Source organism: Bison bison, unplaced genomic scaffold (genome assembly GCF_000754665.1).
Source record: "Bison bison bison isolate TAMUID 2011002044 unplaced genomic scaffold, Bison_UMD1.0 scf7180017864530, whole genome shotgun sequence".
In the NCBI taxonomy this organism is placed as follows: Eukaryota; Metazoa; Chordata; class Mammalia; order Artiodactyla; family Bovidae; genus Bison; species Bison bison.
The window spans coordinates 3,518,435-3,535,996 of NW_011495080.1; the positions used below are offsets into that span (position 1 = coordinate 3,518,435).

At 42.4% G+C, this 17,562-nt stretch overlaps 1 protein-coding gene across 1 annotated transcript in view; it reads right to left on the reverse strand.

Annotated features, from left to right (window-relative positions):
* Positions 1-4,658: 4,658 nt before the first annotated feature.
* Positions 4,659-17,562, reverse strand: part of LOC104982305 (exocyst complex component 4) — a 236,826-nt gene continuing 223,922 nt past the window's right edge. Inside the window, exon 8 of the mRNA XM_010831656.1 lies at positions 4,659-6,244. Coding sequence (XP_010829958.1) covers positions 6,007-6,244 — 238 coding nt within the window. The 3' untranslated portion in view covers positions 4,659-6,006. The remainder of the gene's footprint in view (positions 6,245-17,562) is intronic.

Sequence of the window (17,562 nt, forward strand, 5' to 3'; positions counted from 1 at the left end):
GGGTGGGAGGCTTCAGGATTCCAAGTCCTGGGTTCCACCTGGCAAAACCTAGGCTTTTCTAACAACAGGGCTGGTCAGGATAGCTGTACTCATATGTCATATCAAAAGGGCAGGTTTTCTAGATATTGGGTCAATAGCACCCCACAGAAACAGACAAGATATATTATTAGCTTATTATTAATCATATATATATATAATACTTATTATGTGCCAGGCACTGAACACCCTCTTTTATATTATTATCATCATCCCATTTCACAGATGAGGAAACTGAGGCTTAGGGCATTTAACAACTTGTACAACAGCAAACCAGTTGTAAAAGGCTGAGATGATCTTCTGTGCCAAGGCAGAGCAGATTTTAAAACCTAGGCATTTCGCTCTCACCCTCCTGGTCACTCCATCACTTGGCTGAAGTGTGGGTCCTCTTAAGTCTCCAGCTGGCTGGGCTCAGCCTCTGAGCCCAAGGTTTTGGTTTCCAAGAGTTATGCTGATGTACTGGCCACAGGGGTGGGCTCGGGCAGTTGGGGGCTGAGGAGAAGCAGAGGAGAGAGCCAGGTAACTCCAAATTCAAGAATGGTTCCCTCTGGGGGCCACAGGAGAGGGCAGAGCAAATGGAGGGGTCAAACTACCAGAAAATGTCACTTGGAACTCAAATACAGCAGGTGAGGTACCCTCCCTTTGCTTCATGGGATGAGGGGTTTTGGCTCATGATAGAGAACAGAGGGGATTTCAGACACGGACTCTGGCATCAGCATCTGTCTGGGGTCAAGTCCTTAATCTGAGCCTCTGTTTCCTTCCCTCTGTAAGGGGTGGGGGTGGGCCTAGGTGGGAATGATTCTAACACCTGTCTCATAGGATTACTGCAAGGATTAAGTGGAAAAATGTTAATTCATTGAGTGTAGCACCTGACACATATTCAACTTCCAATAAGTATTATTCAGTAATTGTCATTCAATAGGTGTTATTATTATCTAAAATAACAATAACAATCATAAAATAAAAACAGTAACAAAAAACAGGTACCAAGAGCTTCCTGCTCTCTCACAGTAAATAAATCCTTGTGAAAGAAAACTCAGCCTGGTAGGAAATTAAATGTTTGGGATGAGAAGATTGCCAATTTTTCTCCTCCTAGAGCATCTATTTTCGAAGTCAGCAGGAAGCCGAGGTCACGTTTCTAAATGAGTTTGAACATAATGGGAACTACACTCACCCAACAGCACCTGACTTTTATTTCTTTTCAGTTCTATGTACATAAATAAACTGTACATACATGAAAAAAAGTGCATGTGCAACGTTTGCAGGTCACTGCGTTCTCGGGTTCCCAGAGACGCCCGCTCCAGGTGTGTGAACGCCCTGGTGATATTTTTAATTACAGACATAAGGCTGTGGCCCAGGTACGGGAAAGCGAGTCCTCAAATCGGGCACATTTCACTTTGAAAGAAATTTCCAGCTCAAGTCCAGGGGCTTCTGCATCTCATTACACTTGGTAAGTAGCTCTCTCATCACACCCCAGCCCAGCTGGAAGAGGATATGTTGTTTTCAGGTGTAGAGCTGTGGTGGGCCTCCCTCCACACTGCCTCAAAACTCCAGGCAGGCCTTGAGCTGCCGCCAAATCAGGACAAACACCTCCAGCTGTGTTCACTTCAGTACAACTTCCACCTCAGGAAGAATCTCCATATTTCACATCTGGTCATCCGCTTATTAATTATGTATTTCTTAGAACAACTGTGCCTAATTAGGACAGAGTCAGGACCTTTGCTGAGCCCAGTTATTCTTTGTTTTCTTGTTCTTGTACCTCATTACCCTCCCTCCAAATTATGCTCGATTTGTTTTCCATCCTTGCCATGTTAAGACAATTGTTCTCACGTGTGTGTATTATAGCTCCTTTTCACATTCTGCTAGAAAGATGGCTACTTGGCTGGCGGTCTTTATCATGTTTGACTCCACTGGAGTGAGTCTAGCTTGGGCTGGTGGGACCCTGGTTATCCTCTGTTGTTTACTATGAAATTTCTATGCCCTGGTCCTGGGGAAGCAGCCACGCTATGTCTCAGAGCAAGAATCTTGAACACAATGGCCTTGGTACATTCATAGAGGCTGTGGAGCAGGAATTCACTTGTTCCATCAACTTCCAGGCTCTTTGCCCCAGTTAAGGAGGAAAGAGAGACTAGTGAGACACAGTACTGGCTTCCAGAAGAGCACAGCTCAGAGTAGCAGAGGGTTAGGCTGAAGATTTCAGTCCTCAGTCCTACTGGATGAAAGGGCAGCCCTGGGAAATATGGAGTCTGGGGAGGGGAAGATGCGAGTGCAGGTACCCGCTCCATGTCACAGGGACTGTCTCTTTTGCTTGCCATTACATTATTCCATATCAGGATTTGTTATTGCTATAACAGGCAATCATATCTTTTCTGACTGACAGTGAACACCTTAGCACTAAGACTTTCGTGGATATGACTTGACAGTAAGAATGATCAGGCTTTGGTTGCCAATCAAGTTGGCTGTTTTTGAGGTTTTCTTCCCAAGCTATTTGAAACACAAATTAATGACTATCAGGCTAAGAAAACATTCAGGCAAAAATGATGTTCTGGAGAGAGGCTGGAGCTTCTACAGGTGAGGTCACTGTGCCCAGGGTAGTGATTCCAGCTGGAGGGTCCCTGCTGGATTCCACATGACTGCCCGTCTCAAGGGTATGAGCTGTGGGAGCTTAGGTCTGGTCTTACCACTGAATTTGAGCTGATTCACCTACTCAGAAATGAACTTGTCCTTCACAGCCTGGACGCAGGGGTCCTCTTCAGCCAAGGGTTTCACGAGGAACCTATATCCTTGTTCCTTATCTAACCAGCAGACATGTAACCAGCTGTGAGAGGGAAAAGTTCTACTTGGGCAGTAAGACTAAAAAACCATTTGTGAAGCAGGAATAAAAACACTGTACAAGGAGGAAAAGCCCTGAGATAAATCGTAACCATAGTGCAGGTATAAATGAGTGCTCATGGGGTGAACAGCACAGCATTATCCAGAGTACTGCTTATAAATTAAGAGGTGCAATCACAAGTGATAATAAGATAATCAAAAGTAACAAAACACCCCAGAAGAAACCATTGTCAGCAGTTCTGAGAATACAACTGACCAAAATCTATCAAGGTTCAAAGGAACCTATGCTCTGAATGAGTACTTCTTATTCAAAAAATTTATTTTAAGGGAGGCTGAGTTGGGAGAGATTCCACTTAGCATCTTCTAAGACCTGAAAGATCGTAGTATTGACAGCATGGTTGTGGGACAGCATGTTAAGTGCCAGAGGGCAGATGCCAGTGACGATAATAGAAGGAAACTCTCCCTAGAGCTGCTCTGGCTTACGGAGTTGGTTCTCTGATGACTGGGCTGGATCTCACCTCCCAGCCCTCCTTCCTTGGGCTCTTGTCTGTTGTCCACCTTCAGACCCTTCCTCATGAGCCTTTTCCATGGTGCTGACAGTGGTACAGATAGTATCCCACATGTGTCCATTCCATCTGTCACTTTGTAGAAGAGCAAGATGGTAGTTTGCTTTGTTTTAATGCCCTTTCTGGGAGGTCTGTTTTATTGTGGTTTTCAAGGCTGGAAACGAACTCCTGTGGCTGCATATCAGTGTGATGCTGGACCTTGCCTTTGGGAGACTCTGGCTCTCTCTAGTGATTTCTGATCACAGCTGTGAAGAGCACAAAAGCAGGCTCACAAAATATCCCCAAACTAGGACCATAACAAGTAGAAACCTTCACTGTGTTCCAGATGGAGGCAGGTCTTCGGGTGGCTGTACCAGCTCCATCTGCATCTACGGGATCACCACTGAGTAGCTATTCTTGATCTCTTAAAGAATAATGACTGATGGACCATCCTGAATAGTGATTTGGGACAAAGAATCACAGACTGCTTTTTACGTGCAGAACTGACATTTTTCAAGCCTATCATTATTGCAAGCAAAGCAGAGATTTCGCTTTTCTAAATGCTCCCCCGAAACAGTTCATTTGCTATTTGTCTGTCAGTTCTCAAAGTTCTTGGCTGTTTACTCTGTCCAAACCCGTGTCCCTTTCCGCATCCAATTAAAGGATTCTAAGCACTCCCCCATCCCACCCTGGCTCTTCTGGTCTCCTTGTCACCACTCCAGGGCTCTTTGTCCAGAGTGGACAGGAAGGGGAAGAAAGGGAGGACACAGAAGCGCTGAGGGCAGGTCACAGCCACCAAGAGGAGGCTTCCAAACCACAGCAATTAGCTCTGACTCCCCTCTCTCCCTCCCCTCACCCCCACTCTCAGGTAGACTACTCCAATGATGTTGTTTAGGGACAGTACCTTCTTGCACGATCATCTCCCATGTAGATTCAACTTCTTCCTTGTTGGGCCTCTGAAGCTACAGAGATTTACAGTATTCCTTCCACAGACTCTCCTGGAAGACCATGCTCCAGTTGCCTGCTGAGTTCCCTTCACAGCCGCCCCACTGGCCTGATTTCGAACTCAGCCCTGAGTGTACATCTCTTAGGATTTTGGTTAGAGTCCAGCTTCTGTTCTTCTGTCTTCTAGGTAGGTAATACGGGAGTCCTCAATACTGTGGATCTGTGCCCCGCAGTGTTTGGCGCATATTAGGGTCTCAGGGCATGTTTGAGGAATAAATACAAGAAAAACGAGACACAACATTTAAGCTTCTCAAAGCATTTTTTTTTTTTAAATTTTCTGCTTTTCCCACCAAGACCTAAGTTGTACAAACAGGTGTAAAATTCTGACCTCATGTAGTCCAAGTCCTTTCTGCTTTCTTTGCCACGTGTTTTCCAGTTGTGTCCCAGTCAGTGCATTGCTTTCTTCTGTGACATATCAGCCATAGGTGGCTAGGGCACTTAGAGAGGTGGGGACAGTGGGGAGGCAAGCGTGCGGGGAGCAGCGGGCTCCCACCCCAGCTGAAAGTCCTGTAGAAACAGCCTCGGCTGGGGGATGCACAGAGGAGGAAGGTCATGGCTGTACCAGCTTCCTTGCACTCGGCTGGCAGCTGGAGCTACCGTCTAAGATGAGGAAGTCCTAGGGGCTCCCATGGAGACTGAGCATTTAAGAATAACTAACGGGTTCAGGACAGGAAACACATGTACACCCGTGGCGGATTCATGTCAATATACGGCAACACCAATACAATATTGTAAAGTAATTAGCCTCCAATTAAAATAAATAAATTTATATTAAAAAAAAAAAGAATAACACCCAGGCAAGGTGTCAAGTGAGATTAAAAGTTCTCTAACCATCATTTTCTCTTGGTGAGTGGAGGAAAAAAAAAAAATCAAGAAGAGTTGAATCACCTTTCATTCTTCCGTTTTTGTCATTAATTTGGTGTTGCTTGGTTTTGATACAGCAGAAATAGAAACAAAAAGGCATCAAACCAACAGATACTTGGGTCCAGGGTCCTGCATACAAAACTCTCCCAAGGATTGAGATAAAAGGACTTTATCCCCTAAGACTTGAAGAGGCGAAGAGGTCCTGTTTGGTTAGGAAAACTGGTTGAAAAGTACAACTAGCTGAGAAGCCATTGGTAATAGAGACAGAAAGCAATGCACACACACTTATTTTGTAGAACAGTAAACTGACAAGGTCAAGAGAATAAAAATCCTACTGCCTATGTAATAGAACCCCACTGAGCAGTTTTAGGAAGGGACTAGAACTTAGGTAACAATCTACTTACCAAAGATTGCTGGGTGTTAGTCACTCATGCATTCATTTTTACTGCTTACAACCTTCCTCCCCATCGCACCCTAGACCCTCTGAAGCTGACCACATCAAAGTAAATGTCCAACCCAAACAGGTACTGTGAAGTCCCTTTAGCATTTATAGAAAAGCCAAAAAGAAAAAGAAAAGAAGCCTTACGCCTTCTTTCCACCCAAGCTTCAGTGTGGAGAAAACTCAGTCAGCTCAGAACATAGCAACTAACATACCAAAGAAGGGACTGTGACCAAGGGAACAAAAGTGACCCATCCCCTGGCCCCTTCCCGCCATGCACCCTGTTCACACTGTAGTTATTTTCTTATCCTTGGTGGCTTGCTTGATGGCTGCCTGCTCGCAGATGATCTCCTTGAGCCGCTGCAGCCGCATGTTCTGGGTGGTCTGGTCTCCCACCCCCGTCTGGCTGCGGTGCAGCAAGGTCAGGGCGTGAATGTACTCCAGCTCTGTGTACTTCACGCCCTGGTCCACCACCAGATTCAGGAGCTCGTCGGCTGTGTTGTACAGCATCTCGTAGTACTGCCTGGGGAAGCAAGACACAGCGGGGTTCATTGGCTGCATGGGCAGCAGGCTACACGGTTTCAGTGGTAATGAATGTGCTGTTCAGAAGCTACCGCATTTACCTATTCAATAAACATTTACTTATCACTGGATGTTGTTCCAGGCTTCCTCAGTGGCTCAGCAGTCAAGAATCCGCCTGCAGTGCAGGAGATTCAGGAGACATGGGTTTGATCCCTAGGTTGGGAAGATCCCCGGAGGAGGGCATGGCAACCTACTCCAGCATTATTACTTGGAGAATCCCATGGACAGAGGAGCCCAGTGGGCTGTTGTCCAAGGGGTCACAAAGAGTTAGACATAACTGAAGTGACTTAGCACCCACGCTGATGTTGTTCCAGGTCCCATGACTATGATGGAGAATAAGACAGATATGACATCTGTCATCCTGGAACTCACTTCACGAGAAGTCTAAATACAGACCCAGAGAGACCTCTCATCAGGGTCTCAGATCACTCAAGACTCTCCTAATTTTGCATTTGCCTCAGGATATAAAAAAGAGAGAAAAGTTGGGATACAGAAGTAAGAGAGAGAACCATCCAGCAGACATTGCTAGTAGTTTCTGTTTCATTCAGCCCCTCATTCATCAACATACTCATTGGAAGCTCTGTGAAATATATGGCTTTCTCCATAAAATGGGATAATAAGAGTACCTCTTGAGGTGATAGTACCTCTTAGGGTCACTGGAAGAATCAGTTAATCCATATAAAGTACTTAGAATGGTGCCTGACACAATTTTACCTGCTCCATAAACATTAACTATTATTACTGGAAACAGATCTATAATAATACATTAATAGTAATGTAGCAATAAAAATAGTAGTATATAATGATGAGCAAAACACAGTCCCTTTCCTTAAATAGCTCAGAGACAGGTAGGAGAAGGTAATGAAAAGCAGAGAAAACTGCTGGCAAAGTTAATTTCCATGTACTGGGTCATGTAACACTCGCAATACCTAGGGAGCTATTACTGCCTTTCCTCAGATAAGAAAACTGAAGCCCAGGGATACGACAGGACATGCCCAGTGTCACAGAGACATCTGTGACTGTGCCAGGATAAACTCAGGTTTTGGATTCTAAGTCCAGTACTCTTCTTCAAGGACACAGACATGATGCTCTGAGTGCCCTGAGTGAGGTCTCAATGCTATGAACTGACAGCAGAGGAAGGAGGAACCAGGCATATTGCTGGGACGTGAGGGACCAAGGAAGACTTCCTATGGGGTAGGATGCTGTCAGGTGGGGCTTCCAGGAAAGAAATTCTAGACTAAAGGAAAAGAAAAGAGATGAGCAAAGACAGGGAAGAGCAAACTGGTTGGCCTGGGAGTGCAGCTGAATAGAGGAGAGCCGTGGGAAAAGGGATTAAAGGCCAAGGGTACAGAGCCTGGCATCAGGTTAGTTGAGTCAACAGAGAACTTGAGACTGAGGTACGTCAATAAAGCCCGCCCCACTTGGGGTCCCAGGTTCTGCTGAGAACAGAGGCAGCATTCCAAGCTTCTGGAAGATTAATGTGATGGCACTATGAAAGCAGGATGATCTAGGAAGGGACCAGGTATAATTCTAGCAAAAAGGAAGGGACTTGAGAGCCATTTGGCTCAAGGCCCTAGAGGCACAGTTGAGGGAGACAGCTATCCATTTAGGGAACTACTTCAGAAAACACTGAAACAGTTGTTTAAGGACACATGTTTGAAGCTAAATTTGTCACATGGAATAAAAGAGGATTGGGAGCTCAGGGTTCTTTCAAAGCTAGAAGACAGGACTTTCCTGGCAGTCCAGGGGTTAAGACTTCACCTTGCAATGTGGGTTTGATCCTTGGTCAGGAAGTTAAGATTTCACATGCTTTGGGTCCAAAACACCAAAACATAAAACAGAAGCAATGTAGCAAATTCAATAAAGACTCTAAAAATGGTCCACATCAAAAAAAAAATCTTAAAAAAAAAAAAGCTAGAAGGGACTTGAAGTTCTAGAATGGTGCTTCACCAACTGTAGAGTTACTAGGGAACTTAGGAAAAGCACAGATCCCCAAGATCTCCATCCCAGAGGCTGTGATCCTCAAAAGTTTAGAGCTAGGCAAGACTCTGAGCCAGCGTCTGTTTGGTAAGTGAATAGTTACAGACCCATTCCCACCTCCTTGAGCCAAGGATCTCAAAGCATTAGGGAAGGAGACAGAAGCAGTAGGTGAGTTGTGATGCTTTTCACTGAGATTAAACCAAAAGAATTGAGTTTCTTTGTACTATGATGTTGATATTTTCATCATTTATCTTAAGAAGTAACACTGAACCCACCAGACCAAGTGAAATTGGATTTCTTTTGAAAAATCCAATGAATTGTTTCCAGGGATACTGGCTGGTTTTCTACAGAGACAGCAGTTTCATGCTGGGAGCAGACAACAAAACAAAGACGCCTGGATTTCTAGTCCTGGAGCCTCCAGTGTGATAAGTGATAAAGGGCATACTACTTAAGCCCTTAATGTTTCAATATCCTCTGTGCAATGAAGACCTTTATAAATCCCAGAATGACACTGCGAAGTGGATTGAGAAACTAAAAGAGTCCTCAGGAGCCGCGGATGAACAGTGCCTCAGAACTGCAAAGCTGAGTTATTAAACAAAATTGACAGGTAACTGATGGTGTATTTTCCATAGTTAAGGGGAAGAAATTCCCCATAACTACGATGATATATTAGATCATAAAGAAACATAAATATTTAAAGAGAGAATGAAATTCATTCATCTTTCAGAATAGTACCCAGGAGCAAAGGGTATACTAAATCAGCATAGCAACAGTTCTACTTGGAGATGGAGAAAGGGTGCTACAAGGTGCCCTAAGGAGAAAAGAGAAAAATGCCTTGAACTATACAATTAGGATGAGCTTCCATGCTAAACACTGACACACTGAAATGAACATGTAATCCAAGTGAGATAAATAATTTATCAGTGTTTATTGAGGCCCTGGGAAAATGAAAGCTTGATCTTTATCATCACAAATTAAAATAGCAGCCATGGCTTCCAGGGCCCCACGTTTTATACAAGGTGGCACTCTACTTGACTGCCGAGACAGGACCAAGGGAATACATATTTGATTTAGACTTTTTCTGGCTCATGACTTGTAGAGCAAGTTTCTTCAGAGCTGGTGATATATTCAGAGTCTGATTGCTAGACATGGACCAAATATCCCATTCCAGTAACAGAGATCCATGTCCCCCTTAGGGGTGGAACGTTCTGTGCGGAGGTGGTTCTTCCCTGCTCTTTTTCTCTTGCTTTGCTGAGTGCCTTTGGGCAGTTTCCACATTTAATGAGTGGAGGGGGAGAGAGTGCAAAGATAGAAAAGTGACGTCATATAGACGGGTCTCACAGTCTATAACATGACAACGTTTACATTTTGCTTGGGTCCAAGCAGATTATTTTTTCATATCTTCCTCATATCTCCTTTATCCACAGACCTTTCTTCCTTACTTTTTCCCTTATTTTATTTTAATATTGCACTGCAACTTTTTCTCCCCAGTGATTCTGTCTTAAAACATTCATAACAGTAAGCATACGAAGGACATTTTGGTAAGCTGGGCAAATCTTCTTTTCCACGTGTAGAAATAAAGTTTGTTTTTCTGTGATTGGATATTAATACATGTGTCATAGCTGTCCCTGTGGCTCAGCTAGTAAAAAATCCACCTGCAATGCGGGAGACCTGGGTTCGATCCCTGAGCTGGGAAGATCCCATGGAGAAGGGAAAGGCTAACCACTCTAGTATTCTGGCCTGGAGAATTCCAGGACTATACAGTCCATGGGGTTGCAAAGAGTCAGACACAACCAAGTGACTTTCACATAGGATACACAGATTATACAGAAAGATTAAGCTGAAAAAAAATTACTCATATAGTTGCATCACCACATTTAGCATTTCCTTCTAGATTTTTCCCCCCATATGTAGAAGTCTACCATTTCTTTGTTACAGCTGAAAACTTTAGGGTGACACAGTATTGGACACATGGGTTGTTTCCATTTTAAAAAACTTTCTTTCCTGATTTCAGATTTCCAAAACAGAATTAGTCAAAAGATAAGTATATATATATTTTTAGGACTTTGGCAATGCCACCAAATTGCTTTCTAAAAAAGTTGCATCAATATCTTCCTACCAATAGCATATGACAGCCCCTAGCTCCTCATTTTCTTTTAATTTACATGAGGTTGGACAATTTTTTACCTACATATATTTTTTTAATGTGCGTGCATGCATGCTAAGCTGCTTCAGTCATATTCGACTCTAGGTGGCCCTATGGACTGTAGTCCGCTAGGCTCCTCTGCCCACGAGATTCTCAAGGCAAGAATACTGGAGTGGGATGCCATGCACTCCGCCACTGGGAAACCCTGTTAAAGTACATGGGTATGCATATATGTATAAGCAAACTGTTGATATCTTTGTATCTTTTGAGTATTAGTGCTTTTCATACTTTTCTTTAAGAATGCTTCCTGTTTTCACAGACATGAAGCAAGGAGAGTTCTAGTCTCTCATCCCTGGCTCTCCTTCCCACTTCACCAAACTCAAAGTTATCACTGTATCTCTGAGAGCTTCTGGAAAGAGTTTCCATTCTCTTCTTTGTCAAGAGAGGGAAGAAAGCCCTAATAAGACCAGTTACTCTCAACCCAGTGACCCCTCATCCCTGTTCTTGTGGGCGGTCCCTAAAGTTTGGGTGTGGGGGTAAAAGGAAGGCACCAGCTGGGGGCCTGCCCACAGTCTCTGGAGAAAGCTCTGCCCTCTGCCTCCCTCCACTGTTGGGGTTCAGATTCCTGGATCTCCAAATGGAAACTATATTTTCCACAGATACACAGCTATGTCTCAGACTGGGTTTTATAATCCATCATGATCATTGTAGTAGTTAACAGTGATGTCAAAATTTTAGTTACATTAACACATTCAACCCTTTGAAGTAGCTCCTGCAATCACCCACATTTTATAATGAACAAACTGAGCTATAGAGAGTGTGGGTGTTTTGTCCAGGGCCTCAAAATGAAGGACCCTGAACCCTACACCTGCTCCAAAGTCGCCCCTAATACAGAAACTATAAAAAGCAAAAGTACTAATTGCACAGGATACTTGTTGAGCTTATTCATTTTTAGTCATGATTTAGGAAAAATGAATTAAATAAAATTTGCATACTAACTCAACCCTCTGCCTTCCATTGTAATGCAACAAAGTAATACTGTGACAATTCAAAATTCATTTATACATTTTGCAATAATATTTGAATAACACTGGATTTGATCTGGGAATTCAGCACTCTAAACCAAATAATTAAGTCATGTTGTATATTCAGCACTCAAGAGTCACAGCAAAGACTTCTGGCTTCTCATTGTGAAGACTTTCTCATGTAGTCCTTTCTCCCATAACAAGAGTATTAATGTCAATGAAAGAATTAGGCTCTGGAGCTGACTTCTTAAATGTAAGTTTCTAAGGAAGAAAAATTTACCTGAATATAATTTAGTAATGACTGTAGCTCCCCAAATTCTTTTCAGCCAATACTTGCAGCATTATGAGCAATTTAATAAAAATCAAGTAGTTGATAGGTCACTAAATTGTCAGGTAAAATATTCAACTACTGTTTTCTCTGCTGACTCAATGGTATATAAGGTAATAAGCAGGGAAATAGGAAGAGAAAAGAAAAGAACTGAATAATCCATAAACTAGACAATCATCTCATAAATAATTGAGAGGTAATATAGCAGAAAGACCTGGAGAAGTAAATACTCAAGAGATCAACTAAGCTTAGATTCCAGTTAAGTTTTTAATTTCTTCCTAACTTGTTACGAGAACTTGTATAACTGCTACCAGCTTTTGAACCTCTGCCTCCAACATGAAAAACAAAGAGGTTACAGAAGATGCTATTCAAGCACTGGTATTTTTGGATTTTAAAACCTTTACAACTAAAGCCTTTGACTGTGTGGATCACAACAAACTGTGGAAAACTCTTCAAGAGATGGGAATACCAGATCACCTTACCTGCCTCCTGTGAAACCTGAATGCAGGTCAAGGAGCAACAGTTAGAACTGGACATGGAACAACAGACTGGTTCCAAATAGGAAAAGGAGTACATCAAGGCTGTATATTGTCACCCTGCTTATTTAACGTATATGCAGAGTACATGGGAAATGCCAGGCTGGATGAAGCACAAGTTGGAATCAAGATTCCTGGGAGAAATACCAATAACCTCAGATATGCAACTGACACCACTCTTATGGCAGAAAGCAAAGAGGAACTAAAGAGCCTACTGATGAAGGTGAAAGAGGAGACTGAAAAAGCTGGCTTAAAACTCAACAATCAAAAACCTAAGATCATGGCATCCAGTTCCATCACTTCATGGCAAATAGATGGGGAAACAAAGGAAACACTGACAGACTTTATTTTCTTGGGCTCCAAAATCACTGAAGATGGTGACTGCAGCCATGAAATTAAAAGATGCTTGCTCCCTGGAGGAAAACCTAGTTAAAAAGCAGAGACAGATTTAGGAGAATGGCATTAAAACATGTATAATATCATATAGGAAACGAATTGCCAGTCCAGGTTCGATGCAGGATACAGGAAGCTTGGGGCTGGTGTACTGGGATGACCCGGAGGGATGGTATGGGGATGGAGGAGGGAGGGGGGTTCAGGATGGGGAACACGTGTACACCCATGGCAGATGCATGTTGATGTATGGCAAAACCAATACAATATTGTAAAGTAAAAAAAAAAAGGCAGAGACATTACTTTGCTGACAAAGGTCTGTCTAGTCAGAGCTATGGTTTTTCCAGTACTCATGTATGGATGTGAGAGTTGGAGCATAAAGAAGGCTGAGAGCCAAAGAATTGATGCTTTTGAACTGTGGTGTTGGAGAAGACTCTTGAGAGCCCTTGGATTGCAAGGAGAGCCAACCAGTCAATCCTAAAGGAAATCAACCCTGAATATTCTTTGGATGCTCTGATGCTGAAGTTGAAACTCCAATACTTTGGCCACCTGATACAAAGAGCCGACTCATTAGAAAAGACCCTGATGCTGGGAAAGATTGAAGGCAGGAGGAGAAGAGGACAACAGAGGATGAGATGGTTGGATGGTATCACTGACTCAATGGACATGAGTTTGAGCAAGCTCTGGGAGATGGTGAAGGACAGGGAAGCCTGGTGTGCTGCAGTCCATGGGGTCACAGAGTCAGACACGACTGAGCAATGGAACAACAACAACAACAGCATCCTCTGCTTGGTCCTTTAAAATCATGGGCTTCCGGGACTTCTCTGTTGGAATGCAGGGGTACTGGGTTCAATCCCTAGTCAGGGAATTATTTATAGACTCTCACATGTGACAACTAAGAGTTTTTGTGCCTCAACTAAAAGATCCTTCATGCTGCAACGAAGATCAAAGATCCCATGTGCAGCAACCAAGACTTGGCACAGCCAGATAAATAATAAACACTGAAAAAAATCATACTGGGCCTCCATTAGAATTAGCTGATGCTGATTTTCCCTAAGCTCTGGGAAGCAAGATGCAGTACTGCTTGATTTGAAAACATTCTGAACATATGTAAACTTAGCTCAGATGTACTTTCCAGACCAATAATAAAATGGATGGTAATTCTGTGTGTCAGAAAAAGAAATTACTTTATTAAAAATATAAATATAATTGCTCTCATTTGTCTTCCCCTTCAAAGAGCTCAAAGTTTATTACAGACAGGATTGAAAATTCCACTTTGAAAGAGCTGAAGTTATTTCCATTTCAGGAATAAGAAAACTAAGGTAAAGAAAAGCTAAATAATTTTCTGAGAGTTTGTGGCAGAATTACATTTGTATTCTACATGGGGATAGTTATTACCACTCCTTAAAATAAGTTGTGCAGTTTTTGTTCTGACCAGGACAATCCAGAAGAGAAGTGAAGAATGGTCTTTAGGAAAAAAACAATGTAGAACTTCCTTCAGCTGGTGGCAGCTGAAAACCTTTCAAGAGGTAGAGAGCCTGAAGGCCACTGCTACAAGGCTTGCAGAAACTGGATGGGTCATCTACCTACATTTTCTTTATATAATGTGGTGCATATACCAGAGATTCCATCAACAGCACATATGCTTAAATGATGGTTATCCATTGGTCTGTTTCTGATAACCAGTACTGGGGGGCGGGGCTGTCTCCCCAGAGTAGATGTTAAACCTGTTAATGTTAAAAAAGATGTTAAAAAGTCATCTGCGTTCATTCTTCTCAGTAACGGACCCTGATATGTTTGACAGCAGTGGCCAGCGCCTTGCTTTATTTCTCTTCAAAAAATACAACTACTCAGAAGAACTTCTCTGAGATCCAGCCCTTTTGAGATGAGGACCCTCTCCCAAGCTCAGTTACAGTTGCCGAAAGGGGAAGAAAATGTCTTTTTATTCCTTTAGTTGGAAGTTTTGCTCCCCACCTTTGGAACACATTCTAAATTATAAATATCTATGGTTAAAATTTCTTCCTCAGTGACTTAAGGATTCACATGTCACCCTCTGCTGCATCAGATAATTTTTTAAATTAAGTTTTCTGCAACAGGGCTGGAGGAAGATCTGCATTTTTAAATTCAGTACAATTAAAACTGTGTCTCTTTGGTCTGGCACTGCCTTTGGTCAAACCCCACTGGTATGAATAATTATTCAGTCCATTAAGAAGTCTGCTCTACTCCTTCTCCCATTTTGAAGGTTTTAATAAATATTGATCAGGCACATTTCTGTTTGCACTTGCCAAAGCAATTCTGATGGATTCATCTTATGATGTTATCAAATAATGAAATATGAAAGAGTGAATAGAATTACCCTCTTGTTCTGTGATTTTTTATTTAGGTCCTTCATTTTACTTTCATAATTGTGTTTGTCTCATACTCCTGTAAATGCTCTTTTGATTATCAAAAGGTGTGTTCAGGTTAAGGCGAGCTATGCTGTGCTATCATTTAAGAGAGTCTTTTCCATTAAAAAAGTATAATTCATTGAATATCACTTTAGAAAGTCTTTTCAATTAAAAAAATGATCTAATATCATGGGTTGATAAGAGGACATAGTATTATACATTTTGGTGGCCTCAACACTATAAATTGTTTACCAATTAGCACAAGGCCTTTGTATTGGATATTGTCTCTATTTTTCAGATTATCAATCTGGGAGACAACTGCTGAGATATGCTAAATAAAAATAATTCAAAAGTCCTATGGCTTTTTCAGTTTTAAGTAATGAAATGGAATGATCAACTTTTCAATAAATAATGCAAAGGCTTTCTTCAAAGGAAAACCTAATATTATTATTACTAATGCTTAGGAAGCTCTAATAACATTTTAAATGCTAATATACAAAGGTACAGTCCTTGGCTTCAAGAAGGTTTTTTTTAAATCTACACTTGAAAAAAAATCCAATCTAGGCCTAGATCAAAGATCTCTAAGACACCAGGGAAATGTTTTAATAATCAACTACTCTCTTTCAGATCATGAGAAAAAGAGTTGAGGGGCCCTAGACAAGGTACCGGAGAAGGCAATGACACCCCACTCCAGTACTTTTGCCTGGAAAATCCCATGGACGGAGGAGCCTGGTAGGCTGTAGTCCATGGGGTCGCTAGAGTCCGACAAGACTAAGCGACTTCACTTTCACTTTTCACTTTCATGCATTGGAGAAGGCAATGGCAACCCACTCCAGTGTTCTTGCCTGGAGAATCCCAGGGACGGGGAAGCCTGGTGGGCTGTCGTCTATGGGGTCGCACAGAGTCGGACACGACTGAAGCGACTTAGCAGCAGCAACAGCAGACAAGATACAGAAACCAAGGTTTCTAATTCAGGTGATGAAATGGAGAAGTGAAGGGGTAACAGGTGTTGGGTTTTTGTATTTATAACATGGAGATTCTTCTCTACATATAGTGCTTGGGGAGAAAGGTCTGTGAGGATAGGCATAGACTGCATGCTTTGATGGGAGAACATGTTCATTAGAATATTAAGCCAATGAGACCAGGATGATGGATTGACTGGTAGGTGCCAGTTAGTTGCATCCAACCGAGTCTGCCCCAGCCAGCTACCTCATCAGTATGTTAAGACAAAAACTCGACAAGGTTGAATGGACAGTTCAAGCAAGCCATTATTCCTGCTGGGGGCTTAAGATGCAAAACCTGGTATTCAGCCAACAGTTGGCAGAGTTACTCAAACACTGACTCCTTTCTTACCTTTCAGTCCTAGTCAAGGACCCTCCCATGCTTTTCAATAGTGTTTGGGAAATTTCTCTACTTTGCCAAGACAAAAGACTGTATCTTTTAGGAATGAAGGGCCAGAAAGGAAAATAGTCTGGGCAGAGAGACCAAAAAATCTGGGGGTTATTTGCAAAGTATGAGCATATGGAAATCAACAGGTCCCAAGGGCAAAAATTCAAGGGTGTGTTTACTAAACCATTAGATTATTTATGAAAGACAGAGGGGAAAAAAAAAAAACAAAACTAAATAAGCCAAAGATACAAAGTGGGCTACCTGAGATTCCAGGACACATGACTCAGAATGGATGTCAATTAGAAAAATAATTGATGAAATCAGAAGGAGGTAATGGAAATGTGTACAATATCCAGCAGGGTTTAATTAAAGATCCAAATATTCTGACAAATGTGATGGATAGCTTTGGATAGCAGTATGAATTTGGTGGATGTAAAGACCACTGTGGCTGATATATATTTGGATGTCAGTAAAGGCAAAGGCACCCCACTCCAGTACTCTTGCCTGGAAAATCCCATGGATGGAGGAGCCTGGTAGGCTGCAGTCCATGGGGTCCCTAAGAGTCAGACACGACTGAATGACTTCCCTTTCACTTTCCACTTTCATGCATTGGAGAAGGAAATGGCAACCCACTCCAGTGTTCTTGCCTGGAGAATCCCAGGGACGATGGAGCCTGGTGGGTTGCCATCTATGGGGTCGCACAGAGTCGGACACGACTGAAGCAAGTTAGCAGTAGCAGTAGCAAGCCATTTTATACAGTGCCTCTCAAAAAATACAACTAGCAAAATGAATTTATTCTGAATGGCTATCCCGATAGGACACAGACTGAAAAATAAACAAAGGATAATGACGAAGGCAAATCAAATTCAGAAGTGAAAGCATCTGCTGAATGCTAAGGACACTTCCTTCTAACCGGTCTCACCTAACACTTTAATTAATGGGCAAGAACATATAAAAGCAGTGTGGAAAAGGTCAAGCGCTACCAAATGGGGAAAGGCTGGCAACAGCAACAAAGTAATAGAAATATGGAAAGGAAGCCAGAGAATTTAGAATCATAGGTAGCAAATAATGGAATGAG